Source organism: Hippocampus zosterae, chromosome 2 (assembly GCF_025434085.1).
Source record: "Hippocampus zosterae strain Florida chromosome 2, ASM2543408v3, whole genome shotgun sequence".
NCBI lineage: Eukaryota > Metazoa > Chordata > Actinopteri > Syngnathiformes > Syngnathidae > Hippocampus > Hippocampus zosterae.
This window is the reverse complement of record NC_067452.1, coordinates 39,492,353-39,509,185: the sequence shown is the minus strand read 5'-3', so window position 1 is coordinate 39,509,185 and position 16,833 is coordinate 39,492,353. Positions and strand designations below refer to the sequence as shown.

General features: G+C 43.5%; 1 protein-coding gene and 1 long non-coding RNA gene across 6 annotated transcripts in view; both read left to right on the top strand.

The window, feature by feature from the left end:
• The window catches only part of LOC127596615 (uncharacterized), a 106,209-nt gene that overhangs the window by 48,899 nt on the left and 40,477 nt on the right, over positions 1–16,833 (top strand). The gene's annotated exons all lie outside the window — the stretch shown is intronic.
• On the top strand, positions 3,682–13,702 carry ptger2a (prostaglandin E receptor 2a (subtype EP2)). Of its 3 annotated transcripts, none has more exons than XM_052059270.1 (3): positions 3,682–3,854; positions 6,655–7,577; positions 12,602–13,702. In XM_052059270.1, the coding sequence occupies exons 2-3, from the start codon at positions 6,729–6,731 to the stop codon at positions 12,881–12,883; spliced, it is 1,131 nt and encodes a 376-aa protein (XP_051915230.1). In that variant the 5' UTR covers positions 3,682–3,854; positions 6,655–6,728; the 3' UTR covers positions 12,884–13,702. The 3 variants fall into 3 exon arrangements, with proteins under 3 accessions (XP_051915230.1, XP_051915232.1, XP_051915231.1); XM_052059272.1 differs by lacking the exon at positions 12,602–13,702 and adding an exon at positions 9,350–9,687; XM_052059271.1 differs by having other exon boundaries at positions 3,715–3,854; positions 6,659–7,577.

Genomic DNA, 16,833 nt, shown 5'->3' with positions numbered 1-16,833 from the left:
CGGTGTGTCAATACTGACCGATGAATGCAATTCTGACAGACTTAGTGCGTAGGGTGCCATCTAGCGTCTGTAAAAGTACATTACATAATTTCATGGTAAGAATTGTGTGTATAAAAGCATTTAAAATTATAAACTACTGTGAGAATAAGATGTCCTTTATTTGTCCCACACTGGGGAAATTTACAGCCACCAGCAGCAAGAGTGTAGGTAGAAAGAAGAGAGAGAAAAAAACAACAACAACAACAACAAACACCGTTCAATTAAGTGTTTAATTAATATACTGTTTGGGCATCAAAACTACACTTGAATGTAGGAATATTTTTTTTTAAAAAACTATACTTCCTTAATAAGTCAATTCAAATATATTGTATGAAAGTTCAAACAAACGTGTAAGGAAAGGTTTTTAAAAAATCCACTCTTTAATATAAATGCTAATGTGTTGAATATAAAAGTTGAAACTATACTTAGGCAGTGATTCTTTTGCAAACCACTAGAGGGGGCCCACACATCTCTAGGGCAATCATTCGCTTGTACACCACGCACGAGGTACCCTACCATCTTTTAAAATATGGATTTAAACAGTATACCAAATGCTCCGAGTACCACCATTAAAGATTAAAATTAACATAAAGTGGAATAGTAGTTCTAAGTGTTAATGAAAATAATATTGCAAGTCACTGTAACATTGGGCACAATTTGAACATTTACCTCTGGGCCGAAGTAGTGGAAAATTATCTGAATCGTACTTGGCCAGTCATGCTTTTTGCATGCCACTAGAATGGGCCAAAGTATTGTACTGTCATTTTTTGGTGTTCGTTTAAAATTGGGTGATTGCATGAGTTTTTCCCACGGCCATCCGACACTGTAAGATTCAATCAATAACTTCAGCACTATTCCAGAGGTGGCAAAAACATCCCACACTGCAGAAGTGCAGATATTTGGGCCAAAAAAAAAAAGGAACAGAAAGAGCAACAACACAAAAACCAAAAACAAACAAAAAAACTCTGGTCAAAGTAGAAGCACGAGTTCAACTACTTTACGAAAGTTAAGTCCTTTGAAATGTCAGCAAAAAGTAAAAATGATTATCAAGCACTGAAAAAAAATACTGAAAAACAGTAACTATGTTTGTACTTTCCACTACACTGCGCGATGCAAATCCTCCATCCTGTAATTAATGATTGTGACTGCAATAAATATCTGACGCTGCTGACCTCAGCTTGCATTTGTGGGGTAGGATACCCACAGGAAAAAAATCCAATAAATTCATCAATAATTCAGAGGGGGGGCCATTAGTGTGCACACGGAAACAAATGCACAGAAATGATGTGTTTCGCTCACTATTGGGACACTGCTTGCAGTCATTTCTGGGAAAATCTGTGTGCGTGCGTGTGCGGTGTCGAATCTATGAAGGTGGCATTTGCCAGCTCTTTAAGCACCTGCCATGCTTCCGCCACAACAATAAGCTGTTGACAAGCATGGGGACTCACAGATTCAGACTTTAATCAATAAGTGGAGAGCGTAGACAAAGAGCAAAGGGCATTGCACTCTTGAGTTGGGATTCACGTGGATCAGTGCAGGCTCAAGGGTGGATCAGTTGGAAATGGCAGCACATGTAAGCTGATTTCGGAGGCCGTGGGGGTGTGGAAGAGGGCAATCCTGTATATGATAATTGCATAGAGCAGGACTGTTTGCATCACGGGCTAAAAATTCCACTTTGGTACAGACCTTGGTTTTAGGTTTGGACCAGCAAAATATATTTATTTTTTGTGTAACCAGGGAAAAACTTGATGGCTTTTTGAATTGTGACCACAGAATTTGATGAGACCGGCATTTTTTAAAGTCTAGAATTTCAAGGGGCAATAAATATGATGCATTCATCTTTTGCATGCCAACAGTTTCATACACTGCACATACTGGGTACATTAGATCATAATGATTTGCATGAAAAAACATGATCTACCACTTTCTATAATATATAGGTTGTCCCAAATGCAACATGCTTGAAACAGCTTCATGCTGCTCTAAAGCGTCGTACAGCGTCCTTGTTTCATGGTAACCTTCTCAAAACAGGATGTGGTTTTCGACAAACAAAGGCAGCAAAAAGTCGACTGCGACCATCATTGATGGAAACACAGAAGTCCTGGGGCAGGCTTTCGCGCAAAGTTCATTATGTACCTATAGTCGATCCTCGTGAGAACGTACGTCGACGGACATCACGAATGTTACAACGGTCGTTCGTTGTAACTGTTTCCAATAAAATGGCCGCCAACTACGATGTACGGTATAATACGGTATGAACATTTCAAGATGTAAAAACACGAACATGTCAATTACCAAAAAAAATGACTTTTTAAGACACGAAACAAACAAGCGTAGCGTTCCTACTTCATCACTGAAAACGTTCAGGCAGCAAATGTTAGCCGCCATCGGCCACTGGCAGTGCCGCCGACGAAGCCAACTGTCGCCATTTTAGAGCAGTGGTTGTTAACCTCGTTAGCGGTACCGGTATGCACGTTCACTGAACCCTTAATTCGTGAAAGATAAAAATGTGATTCTTTTAACAAATTCAATACATTAAAAAATAAATGTATCAAAAACAGAAAAAAGTAAATAAAATTACACGGCATAAGTATAGGTTATTTAAAATTGTATGACGTACGATCACGACAGTCACACTTTGACGACAGAATTTCCCGCAGCACTGATTGGACAAGCCATGTCATGTGACCATCTGCAGCCAGCGTGGACGACCGGGCGCGCATTGACACGTTGCTGCGTCGAACCCCTGAGACCGAGCCATGGGCAAAGGGAATGAATGTGATATTTGCAAAAACTGCAAAATGAACTGTCAAATGCGGATGTCCTCTCATTTGCCCAAATGAAACCCGGAGTCGAAAAAAGGAAGTACACGGCAACAATTGAGACACCGTGTGCTTGCCACTTTGTACTAACTGTGTAAATATTACCGTAGCATTATTAGAATATATTCATGATTTACCATGAGCATGTTTGTTTTTTGGTTTGGATTATATTCAAAGAACTGCAATATTTCCTCAATGCTACATACCATTAAATTTGATGTACTGTAATTTAAGTGTCTATTTTTCCGATTACTTTATACTTTTACTGCCTGCTTTTGAACACATTAATGTGTACTTTCAACTCCTGAATTTGTCAGAATACACTTTTTTTCACCCTCACTGAAAAAAATGAAAAAACAGGTGTTGTGTCTAATTCACAGTAAAAGAAAAAAAACGTTTAAGTACATTCCAGGGTGTCCCCCACCCACCCCCTTTAGTTCCCTGCTTTTCTTTTCTTTTTTTTTTTACTTTTACCGAAACAAATAAGTGAAATCAGTGCTACTACTTTTTCCAGGTACGCATTTAACTGTACATTTGCCCAAGAATGTGAATATTTTGCCGCCTCTGATTAATACAAGTGTATCTCTCTGTATCACAATATACTGTATGACGGAGGCCATATTTATCAATTGACACTCAAAATAGAATTGTTGAAAACAATCGCTTGTCATTGTGTTGTTTTCCAGCGATGGCTGTGGCCGCTGTCACTTTTTGGAAGTCCAATGACGACGATCCCGTCTGTTGCGGTTTGACTTTTATTGTGCAGCCTTCACTTTTCAAACCGTGAAGGTTTTGCAGCGGTGGGCGTGGACAAACCGCGTGACGTCACCGCAGCGCTCCAACTCGCCCGGGTCCGCTTCTGTCAGTTGCTTCCCCATTTCTCTGCATCTTTATGCGCGCTCGGATCTTGGAGCTACGTTTTTCACACCCCACAGCCCCCCACACACACCGAGGACTGGAAACATGACGAAGAGGATCAATCCCGTGCGATAGGTGAGAACTTTGTACAATTTGGGTGCTGTTTTGGTTGGGTACTTCTCTCTCATTTGACTCGACTCGCAGGGAAGGAATACAAAAAAAAAAATTGTAATCACATCTTACTCGCTACAACTCGTTCTTTTAATTATATATTCTAAGTCAGCATTTCACATTTCATTGCGTATATTCACCCATCACACTTCGGGACGTTTTGCGCACTTTAGCACAGCACCACTCAACTGGACAGACATTTGATCAATTGTTTTGAACTCGTTTTTTTGAAGGTAAAAATAAATGTCCTCGCATGTGGTGGCGCAAAATATACACTAACTCCAGTCCCACTGTTTGGATAAACTATCGGACGCATTTGCAATTGGAAAGACACAATTTGGAGCGACGTGTGTCATTTTGGATGTCTTAATTTGTTGGGAAACAGACAAAAAATGAAGAATATAGCACCAGATTTGAACCGAATGGTTCTTACACCTTTCTAGAGAACCAATAACGAACATCGAAAGATCCAGAAATAGTGTACAATGTTGCTCTATTGGACAAGTGGTTCTCGGTTTTAGCTAGCACCTTTATTTCTTTGGAGACAGACAGCTTTTATCGGAGCTCCAGGCTGTCTGGCGTCCTTCGACCGTCAAAAGGGCAGGGGGTGGGGGGGGGGGCACGTCTCGGTTCTGTGTCCATTTGAGTGCCCCACCTGTGCTCAAATGGAACGAGTCAAACGAAAGGCTCACAGTGGGATGAATGGAGACGAGAGTTGATGCGGTTTTTGTGTTCGGAGTGATTTTTAAGTTCATTTTTTTGGGGGGGGGGGGGTTGCATTGATTTTGGGTTTCTGCCGTTCCTAATTTTCAACATTTCAACATTTTCAAAAACGCGATTTAAAGAAGCTAGTTGACCTTATTTGAATTGAGAATCCGTTTTTTTAATCGAAAACTAGATGTAGCCATTTAATCCAACTGTCGTCATCATAAAATACTCTGGAAAATTGAAATCACAGATTTTGTTTCTTAATATATGACAAATGCCAGAAAGTAATTGTTGAAAACACGTGGGAAGGCAGAAAAGTGTAAGGGGGGTGCCAAATTGTCGCGATATACTGTTTTTCGCCTTTTTGCTTTCCCTAATTTTTGCGCTAAGTCTCTTGATTTTGGGTGACATTTTTGTGTGGTGAACTTTTCGGAGCACCAACCTGTACAAACTACCCCAAAAAATCCTTATAAAGAGCAAAAAAAAATCCTTATAACATATCAAAGCATTTTATATGTCAAAATAACGGCAGGAAAAAAAAAAACCCACAAAATTTTCAATGATATGCAATGAATATTCTGCTGTTTTCAAATAGGAACCACGTGATTGACTGGAAAGTTACCGGTGTCACATTGTGCCCGAAGCGATGGAAAAATCACTTTGTGCACAACAAAATAAGGAGGTGGATCCCCGATAAAGCAGACACGTAAAAGGATTTTGTCAGAAAACAAAGGGAGTCTTTAATAAAGAACACAAAATACCCGACAGGGAAAAATAACAAAAAGCGCTGGTCAAAATAAGGACCAGGGAAGGACTAAAGGGAACAACCGAAAATGCTCGCGGAAAACAAATGGCGAGGAAGGTCTGTTTAGACAAGTGTATAAATTTCATACGAGAAGAATAATGACGCGTAGTAACAGCCGCAAGGCTAGGAGGCAACGAGTAATCAGAGTAATCACCGACCAATGCGTAACAGGTGTGTGGGCGGCGGAGAGAAAGCCCGCCCCCTGCTGGCAAACACGGGACGTGACAACCGGAAATGAAAGCATTCGAGTAGACTAGCACCATTCTGGGCAAAAGCAAACGGAACTACCTGTTAGGGCAGGGGTGTCCAAACTTTTTGCCAAGGGGGCCATATTTTATGCGGTAAAATGTCGGGGGGCCGACCTTGGCTGAAATTCTTTACATTGAACAACAATATTGTTCAACAAATTTTAGTAAGCCCGTCTGTTTCACAATTCCATTTTTATTTTAATTTCAACAATCTTAAGAATTTCTTTTGGTTCATTTGAAACAGGTATATCACATGCAACTGCTTATTCACTTGACTTTTTCTTAAACGGAAGTCTCCTGAGTGCAAATGGATTGATTTGAAACATAAAATGTATCACCATGACTTTTCAATAGTCACAAAACCTTTGACTCGAACAACAGGGAAATGAACAAGCAATACACATATCCACAACTGCAAGGATCATTTGAAATATGACATATCAGTCAATATAAACACGGAGTGATGTCTTGTTAACTGGTGAGTGATGCCCTCTAGTGTCTAAATGCTATTACTCATTTAGTGAATGCTATTACTCATTTAGCCACTAGAGGGAAGCAGTACTCTATGAAACATCACTCACCAGTCTACGAGACCTCATTCAATGCAACACGTGTTCCATTGCGCCCAACCTGCGGGCCAGACGGCACTGATTTTATGACGGGGGCCGAGGGCCGGATGAAATTCGACCGCGGGCCGGATTTGGCCCGCGGGCCGGACTTTGGACATGCCTGTGTTAGGGGAAAAAAAACCAACAACAAACGGAAATTTTCAGAATCCGTATGATTTGTGCCATATACGTAAGATTCACCGCAAAATCCGTATGAACTACGGCTAAAGCGTATGAGTTGACAGGTATGGGTGATGTGCCTTGAGATATTTTTGAAAAAGGTTGGGAAACGCCGCTCGAGTGAGCCCGACTCGAGTCGTAACTTGCCTTGTTACCGTCAACGTGACTTCACGTCCGCGTACTATGGCGCTCACGAGGAATACATTTGTGTTCAGACAGGATGGCCGCTCGCGACGACTAAGTGAAATGTTGTCGACGCCGTTTCGGAAGTGGAGAGACATATTTCGGGATGACGGCGGCGCAGTTTTCAAAGGGAATGGAGTTACCCGACCCCTGTCACAGCAAGCACCACATCGATTCCAGGAAGAGTCCCGTGATCAGCGCCGTCATGTTCGCCGCGGGCCTCCTGGGCAACGTGGCCGCCCTGGTGATCCTGGAGATCCGGCGGCGGCGGGACGCCAAGGCGACGGACAGTCGGCGCCGAGCGCTCTTCCACGTCCTCATCACGTCGCTGGTGGTCACGGACTTGGGCGGGACCTGTCTGGTCAGTCCGCTCGTCCAGCTGTCGTATTCGCGCAACATCACCTTGGAGGGAATGTCGCCCGACACTCACGGGGTGTGCGCCTACTTTGGATTCAGCATGACCTTCTTCAGCTTGGCGACCATGTCTCTTCTCCTCATGATGGCTCTGGAAAGATGCCTGGCGATCGGCTACCCCTACCTGTACGCTCGGCACGTCACCAAAAAATTAGCCTACGTCACAATTCCCGCCGTGTTTTTGCTCTGCGTTCTATTCTGCCTCCTCCCTTTTGTGGGATTCGGGAAATACGTGCAATATTGCCCCGGCACTTGGTGCTTCATTGACATGAATCCAGAGGGGAAGAAAGACCGGGTCTACGCCAACCTGTACGCCACGGTGATGTTAGTCCTGGTGCTGGCCATCGTGGCCTGCAACGCCTTTGTGGGTTACCAGTTGCTGCGCATGTACCAGCGCCGGAGGAGGAACGGAGGCTCCGTCACGGCCAGCGCGCACTGCAACGGCGAGCGCAAGCCCGTACCCATGGTGGAGGAGGTGGACCATCTCATCCTACTGGTCTTCATGACTATCATCTTCATCATCTGCACGCTGCCCCTTGTGGTAAGAGCGGAGCGACCGACACACTTGCTTGCGCCGTAAAAAAACATTTCGGGTCCGGAGAGTAGTGGACTCAAGTAGGAGTGCTGTAGAATATGACAGAAGTAAAAGGCAAAAGTAGTCATATATATATATATATATAATATTATATTAATATATTATATACATATATAATGGGCGGCCCGGTAGTCCAGTGGTTAGCACGTTGGCTTCACAGTGCAGAGGTACCGGGTTCGATTCCAGCTCAGGCCTCCCTGTGTGGAGTTTGCATGTTCTCCCCGGGCCTGCGTGGGTTTTCTCCGGGTGCTCCGGTTTCCTCCCACATTCCAAAAAATATGCATGGCAGGCTGATTGAACACTCTAAATTGTCCCTAGTTGTGAGTGCGGGTCCGAATGGTTGTTCGTCTCTGTGTGCCCTGTGATTGGCTGGCAACCAATTCAGGGTGTCCCCCGCCTACTGCCCGAAGACAGCTGGGATAGGCTCCAGCACCCCCCGCGACCCTCGTGAGGATCAAGCGGCTCGGAAGATGAATGAATGAATATATATATAATGGGCGGCCCGGTAGTCCAGTGGTTAGCACGTCGGCTTCACAGTGCAGAGGTACCGGGTTCGATTCCAGCTCCGGCCTCCCTGTGTGGAGCTTGCATGTTCTCCCCGGTCCTGCGTGGGTTTTCTCCGGGTGCTCCGGTTTCCTCCCACTTTCCAAAAATATGCATGGCAGGCTGATTGAACACTCTAAATTGTCCCTAGGTGTGAGTGTGAGTGCGAATGGTTGTTCGTCTCTGTGTGCCCTGTGATTGGCTGGCAACCGATTCAGGGTGTCCCCCGCCTACTGCCCGGAGACGGCTGGGATGGGCTCCAGCAACCCCCGCCACCCTAGTGAGGATCAAGTGGTACGGAAGATCAATGAATGAATAATATATAATATATATATATTAGAGCTGTCAAACGATTAAAATATTTAATCTAATTAAAAATGCAACTGTCACAATTAACTCAAATGAACTAAAAAATTAATCGTGATTACTCACACATTTTTTTATCGTTTCTGAATTTGCTTTTACATTTTTTGTCCTATTTTTTTCCCCCATTTTAATGCTCTCATCAGCATGGAATCATGAATCAGTTTTCTATGTGCCAAATGCAAATATTTACTGAAATAACAATTTCGATTTTCAATTTTACATAAACATTTTTCACTTGGTGCAGTTATTCACACATAATCTCTCACACAATATTACTGTCCATCAATAATGGTGAAAAAATATTTTGTATATATATTCATATATATATATATATATATATATATATATATATATATGAAGATTCCAGGAAACTTTTATACAGAGCTCCTATTGAAAGTGACTGAATTGTTCATAAAGAGCGACCCAGAGAGACGTTGCAAAGACATTTCATAACAATATGGCACACGACTGGAAATGTATAATTCATCAGGAGCTTTTTTTCAGGACAGATGGTTGGAGCAATACGATACTGCAGATAAGTCTGATCCCGGGGGATCAGATTGCCCTTTTCAGCCAATCTCAAAGCTTGGGGTGGGGATATTGACCACTAAATGCTTGTCCAACCACCCGGTCTACCATGAAGCTGTTAATTTGAAGCAGAATTCCACAAGATGGGTCAATTATTCAAAAGTTACAGGTGCTTGAAGTGTCAGAATCATTTATTTCTATCCATTTCTGACATTGTTGACATTTTTACATTGATCGCTTTGCAATGTCTCATCAATGGTTGAATTTTTTTTTTTTTTTAGAACAGGCCCGCGGGGCTACTCATGTGGTTCTTGGGGCTACCCGGTGCCTGCGAGCACCACATTGGTGACCCTCCATGTATGTTTCTCTATTAGCCTGGATCGAAAGGGTTTTTTGCGCGAATGCAATGAGGACAAAGTATTGTTCTCTGACTAAAAGTTGCTGACCATTGTGCCTCTGGAACTCCCCAGCGGCAGCAATTTCAAAACCTGTGAACTCGTCACGACTTCCCTGGATTGTTATTCACCTGATAATCGAAGGACTTTGGTCCAGACACCCTCGGGCCGTATGACACAATTCCACTGAAAATGTATCCGTCATTAAGTGTGTGGCTTCATAATACAATTCATTCATTCATTCATTCATCTTCCGAGCCGCTTGATCCTCTCTAGGGTCGCGGGGGGTGCTGGAGCCTATCCCAGCTGTCTTCGGGCAGTAGGCGGGGGACACCCTGAACCGATTGCCAGCCAATCGCAGGGCACACGGAAACGAACAACCATTCGCACTCACACTCACACCTCGGGACAATTTAGAGTGTTCAATCAGCCTGCCATGCATGTTTTTGGAATGTGGGAGGAAACCGGAGCACCCGGAGAAAACCCACGCAGGCCCGGGGAGAACATGCAAACTCCACACAGGGAGGCCGCAGCTGGAATCGAACCCGGTACCTCTGCACTGTGAAGCCGACGTGCTAACCACTGGACTACCGGGCCGCCTCATAATACAATGAATAATACAAATTCACGGCATGCCCCTTGAGAAATGTTTTATTGTTCAATGCGCACATTCCCTTGGATGTCATTTTCCATCAAGCAGGTTTGGTTTGGACCACGCCGGTTTTGAATAAATAAGTGATGAACTTTCGGGCACCTTTTCTGAGGTCCAGTCTATCGAAATGATATGCTTTGGGTTGTGAGTCACCGACCATGTAGAGGCGCCCGCAATTTGTCAGCGTGCGAGTTACTTTGAAAATGAAGTACTGTATTTTCCACACGAAAAGCTGCACTGGATTATGAGGCGCACTTTCAAAGAATGGCCTAGTTTGTCATTTTTTTTCATATACTGTATTGGACGCACCGCATTGTAAGACGCAATCTACAATGCATCCACTAGATGGAGCTATGCTTAAGGAAACGCCGACAGAACATTGACTCGTTGACGTTCAATTGCCAAACCGATCACCTTAAATTTGAACTCTGCGTTGACAGCATGTCTCGAGCGAGGAGCCATTTTGGGGGTCGACATATTACCGCAATTCCCATAAACGAAGCGCATCGGATTTTCAGGTGCGCTGTGAGCTTTTAGGAAAACGGAAGGCTTTTAGGTGCGCCTTTTAGTGCGGAAAATACGGTAGTCCAAATCATCGACCTACTTTTTTGGTTTATTTGAAATACACGTTCCATTTACACTCTATATTGGCCTAGCTTGCATAACTGCGTGAACCCGTATCGGCGAGGTATGCAACAGGCTTATGTCTGGCGACGCGGTATGTCAATCAAGTGACAAATTTCACAACAAACGAAGACTGGAGTGTACTTTTTTCGTTTTTTTTTTTAAGTCACTCATTGCCGATGGTGGGCAGCTGTGTCAATAGCACAAAACTGGAAGTGCTGGCAGTGATTGAGTTCATGCCATGAGCCCTGCTGACATTCCATTGGCGACCTACTGGTCGCTCATGCGATTCCTTTATGAACACCCCTGACGTAGTGGTTCACTCGTCTGAGCCGGGGTTTAGTTCCCTCTCAGTGACAATGTGTGAATGGTTGTCTGGCACTTCACTACTGTGAATTCACACTCCAGTGGGAGCTCTATTGGAAAAATAAAAATAAAAAAAGGTGTCTTGATCAAATTTGTAGTCTGTGCAATCACATGTTTTCCTCTCCTGCCAAAATTAGGAAACTCTGTAAACAGCAAGACAGTGGCTGGGTGGAGTTTTCTTTCTTTGCGTTGTTAGAAGCGGACATTTGCGCCGTTGTGGGAGTGAGCACCAGCTACCCGGTCTCGTCTTGTTTGCTTTTAATTCAGTGTAGGAGAGTCTGCATGGTGAAGCATGTAAGCAAGGAAGTTGAGAAGGAACTGCAAGATCTCCACTTGTGGATGATGTAAAGTTGGCTGCTGTGAAGTGAGCACTTCAAGATCACTCTTCTTCTTCTCGATCATGCCGGGGTTTAGTTCCCTCTCAGTGACAATGTGTGAATGGTTGTCTGGCACTTCACTACTGTGAATTCACACTCCAGTGGGAGCTCTATTGGAAAAATAAAAATAAAAAAAGGTGTCTTGATCAAATTTGTAGTCTGTGTAATCACACGTTTTCCTCTCCTGCCAAAATTAGGAAACTCTGTAAACAGCAAAACAGTAGCTGGGTGGAGTTTTCTTTCTTTGCGTTGTTAGAAGCGGACATTTGCGCCGTCGTGGGAGTGAGCACAAGCTACCCGGTCTCGTCTTGTTTGCTTTTAATTCAGTGCAGGAGAGTCTGCATGGTGAAGCATGTAAGCAAGCAAGTTGAGAAGGAACTGCAAGATCTCCACTTGTGGATGATGTAAAGTTGGCCGCTGTGAAGTGAGCACTTCAAGATCACCTTCTACCCTCGATCATGAAACCCTGTGTGTGACTGACAAATACCCACAAAGCTCACTGACCCACCAGCAAGCTTCCCACCCCACCCATCGCTGTGCCACGAAAATAGCCTTTTTTTGTCAACCACATACAAAGGAGTAGAAATAGAGAAAATCATTCTTTTCCCCTCAAAAATATGCACTTTTAATTTGGGAAGATCACATCTTTAATATTTTTAATTCAGTCATACAAAAAATATTTTTAATTCAGTCATACAAAAAAAAACGACATGTCACATCCTAAAAAATACAACACTTTATAATATGTAAAAAATGATGACCTCTGATTGTAATCTCATATTTATGATTATATGTCATTTATTGTCAAAACAGACCTTTGCAACTTGTAAAATGAAAATTCTCAGCATGAAAGAAAATCCCCACCAAAAAAAAGCATATACATTGAAATAATAATCATCTTTCCCCACTGAATTCACAAATTCATTCACGTCGTCAGTCACAATCTCTTCATTAATTCAAAATCGCAAAGTTATCATTCCGTTTCACGGATGGCAACGGGTTTTGTTCAACCTTCCGCCATCGATTTTTCACGGCGCAATAATGCGTCCATCGAGATCCCCCAAAAATCCGATGTCCGGCCAAGCTGACGCAAGATCCTCATTTCTTTTGTCGTTCCAGATTCGCGTGTACATCAATTCGGTTGGGGTTCGCATCGAGTCCCACCCCCTGGACCTGATTGCCCTCCGTTTCATCTCGGTCAACTCCATCATCGACCCCTGGGTCTTCATCCTGCTCTCTCCCGGCGTGGTGCACTTTTGCTACGTCTCCATTTGTAGACTCCCCCAAGGAACTTTGAAGACTTCTCGGCTCAACTCATCAACGTCCAAAGAGCCTCCGGCTAATGTCGAGATGTCGTGCCCGGAACTGGAATACACGGAGTCTTTTCCACCAAATGTATGACTAGGATTTCTTTTCCTCTTTTTTGTGATTTAATCGTTGTATTTATTTTAGCTGTCAAAAGGTCACAGGGTTGGATCACCCTGCTAATCGCACGAGGCACACACGTTTTGAACGTTTTGTTTATCTATTTTTTGGGGCAGTTCCGGTTTTATCAGCTGCTGGCACTTCCTTATCATAGCTCAGATATGTTCGTGCGTGCGTGAATTCTGTCAAGTTAAGTGTTTTTTTTAAAGGCTAAGTGGCTAAGCCTTGAGTGCAGCAGGTCCCAATCAATATAGCTTTTTTTTTCCCCCAGGCTTAAATTTTTTTTTGGGTAGAATCACATTTCGATAACCAACTAATTAATTCATAATTGAGAAATGTATATTGATATTTTGGTCCCTTAAAGCAGCGGTCCCCACCCCTCCGGGTTGCCGGTCTGCGGGTCATTTGGCTACGCAGCCGCAGAGAAAGAATACATAACCTGCATTACTTCAGTTTTATTTATTTTGGAATCTAAAATAGGTTTTATTTTGAAAATCTTCCGGATTCTCTCTTACATTATGCCACTCTTGACGCTGGTGAAGGTGTGCTTCTTGGTCACGTGATAGGTTGCCACTAAAATGAAAGCCAGGAGCTATCAAAATGGGAGTGGGGGGGGACAAACGTCTTTGGAAAGTTAGTTTCGGAAGGGGGAAAAGGCCCAACCATGAGACAGAAGAGGAGCCTACGACTTCCAAGAAAAAGAAGGCTACATTTAAACGACAGTATCAGGTGTCCTACTTAAAATACGGATTTACCTCATGCACCAAGCCCACTCTGCATAACAGGCGGCGATGGTGAGTTGTATTTTTCATGTACTTTTTATTTGCCTTGTATCTTATTTTGAAGGCACGTTTAAACGTTGCCATAGCGATCGGGAGAGTGTTGCGGCCCGATTGGACGTTCGTGCTTATTATTATGTTACGAAAATATCACACTTTTCATGCGGGTCATATCATATTATTTTGTTGTATTCATCCGTCCCTGAAAATATTGTCTGACATTAAAACGGTCCGTGGGACAAAAAAGGTTGGGGGCCGCTGCCTGAAAGCTTACAAGAATAAAGGTACCGTCTGAATTACTGGCAGAACATTACTCGCCGCCTTCCTGTGCCTGTCATGTACGTGTTCGAGAAGTGTGTATGTGTGTGTGTGACTACTTTATAATAATAATAATAATACATTTTATTTATAAGCGCCTTTCAAGACACCCAAGGAGACTTTACTTTGTCACTATGTTCTCTCCAAGTCCGACACTGCTACCGTTTCGAAGCAAGAAATGCTCCACCCCACCCACAAAATACATCTTTTCTCTTATTCTAAATTGCAAGTTTTTATTAGAATAGGATAACTATCCAAACGATATGATATGAATACGACAAATATTGATTGTGACAGTCTGGCAGGGTTTGGTTGTTGTGATCCTGAATGTGCTTTTTAGGAAATGGACATTTCAGAAATGGAAAAAAAAAATGCTTGAACGGAATGCTATTGAGATGTTGACGTAACGTGGAAGTCTCGTGCCCTGTAACGCCGTAACTACTCGATGTCGATGAAAGTGAGCTCAGTGAATGTGTCTGTGTTTCATCCAGTAAATATTTGGTCCAATCTGCTTTCTTGCCTTTTTCTCTCTCTCTCTCTCTTTCTCTTACACACACACTGACGCACTCAAATTGATTCCATATTGTGGAGATTACAGCGGAAGTGTCCACAATCCCGGACGTCTGAATTTGATTATTTCCTCAAGTCTGTGTTTTATTTCTAGAATGTTCTGAACTCAACTCTGCCAAATTTGAATGATTCTAAAAATGGTCCCGGATCTAAAATGTAGCTTCAAAATCCAGAACAAAAAAAAAATCGAATTGTTCTCTCAGTTCTTAAATGCCGCGGACGTGTCCGCCGAATGCGCGGAAACCACGTACCGCTCGATTGTCAGTCAAGTAACAGCGTCTACAACCGAATAACAAAACGAGGGAGGCCCGGTAGTCCAGTGGTTAGCACGTCGGCTTCACAGTGCAGGGGTACCGGGTTCGATTCCAGCTCCGGCCTCCCTGTGTGGAGTTTGCATGTTCTCTCCGGGCCTGCGTGGGTTTTCTCCGGGTGCTCCGGTTTCCTCCCACATTCCAAAAACATACGTGGCAGGCTGATTGAACACTCTAAATTGTCCCTAGGTGTGAGTGTGAGCGTGGATGGTTGTTCGTTTCTGTGTGCCCTGCGATTGGCTGGCAACCGATTCAGGGTGTCCCCCGCCTACTGCCCGAAGACAGCTGGGATAGGCTCCAGCACCCCCCGCGACCCTAGTGAGGATCAAGCGGCTCGGAAGATGAATGAATGAATGAATAACCAAAACGAATGCTACTTTGTCTAGCATCTGTCCTCAGATCATAACTTATATTCAAGATGCTAAAATATATCCACTGAAAACCTCCGGAGGATAGAATATGTCCGAGCAGGTCGCCGCAACGACGACGCGCTCTAAATCGATCACATTCGTGCAACGCTTTTGTCGACCTGCTGGCTGTGAAGACACTTTTTTTTAACCCCCCCCTTCGCTTTTCCGCCTTCTCTCATTTGCGCCCTCACGCCTGACAACGAGGCGCTCTAAAGTGGACACCTAGCAGCCTATTTTGGGGGGTTTCACATAACGCACAGCGCTGACTCCTGGCTATAATGTAGGGCGAGTGTCATTGCTGCGTCGCAATCATCGTTTCTTTGACATTTATCAGATGACGGATTCTAAGATCTCACTCCTCTCCTCGCTCGTCATCTTCCTGAGCCAGCCAATGTGAGATAATGCCGTTAATCAAGAGTTATGATCCCACAGTGGAGATGTTGAGTGCCGTGACTGATTTGAATCGCCCCGAAAAAGTGTTCACCAGTCAGGCGATCGCTCACGATGCTGATGTTTGCCTTGGACATTTTCAAAGGATTGTTAAAAGCCGACAAAAGCAAAAGGCCGACAAAAGAATCAGTTCTGAACAAAATTATACTTTACTTTATTCTTTGTTTTTTTACATGATGCACAACTCTCATTTGTTGTGCAATGATCTTAATTGTAACACGTATTTGTTACATATTTCAGTGCTTTTTTAAAAATGCTTTAGAAAACATTTATGTCAGAATTTTGGAGGAATTGGAACGGATTAGGGCATTTACATGCAAAACGCGTCTTGATTTACAAAATTTTCTAGTTCAGAAATTTTTTTCTAGAACACATTCATTTCTTAAAACAAGGTACCACTGTAGATAGTTGTTAAATGAGTAATGTTGCCCCCCCCCCCCCCCCCCCCCATCAAAGCATCATGTCTCTGTCGCACTGATAAATAATTAGCATCCACCAAAGCAGCCGGGAACCAGAAACATGACACACCTAATTGAGTTTATGGAACACAATTGATTTGCTGATTAATTTGTATTGTCGCTTTAATTGGATCATCTCCGTTAATCGGCGGAAGGAAGGAGACGACGCGTTTGGTGTTCTGCTTTCTCTAAGCTGTAGTAGAGTAAATGTGTTTCGGACAGATTCTTGAGCGGGTCAAAGGTTAAACTAAACAGGCCATCACTCATGGGTCGCGGGGTCGTGTTGCACGGAGGAAAAAAAACATGGCTGTGGGGGAAGAGTAACAAGTTCCATTTGCGCTGCGGTTTTGCTGAGGAGGGGCAGGGGGGGTTCTTATCCCTTGACCTGCTGAACTTGTTTGAACTAGCTTGTTTATATGATCAAAATCAAACCAAGGCGGAAATTTCCGAAATGGATCATCTTATTCGTGGGATGGAGAGTGGCATCATCCTCCGCTCCGCTTGATGAGCAAAAAAAACGCCAACGACAGTGTTGGATTTTTCAATAGCATATATATGCAGAAGGAAGTCTCGGGGGGGGGGGGGGGGGGAATTTTGTTTGAGCAACATAATGAAAATGAGACTTTGTAT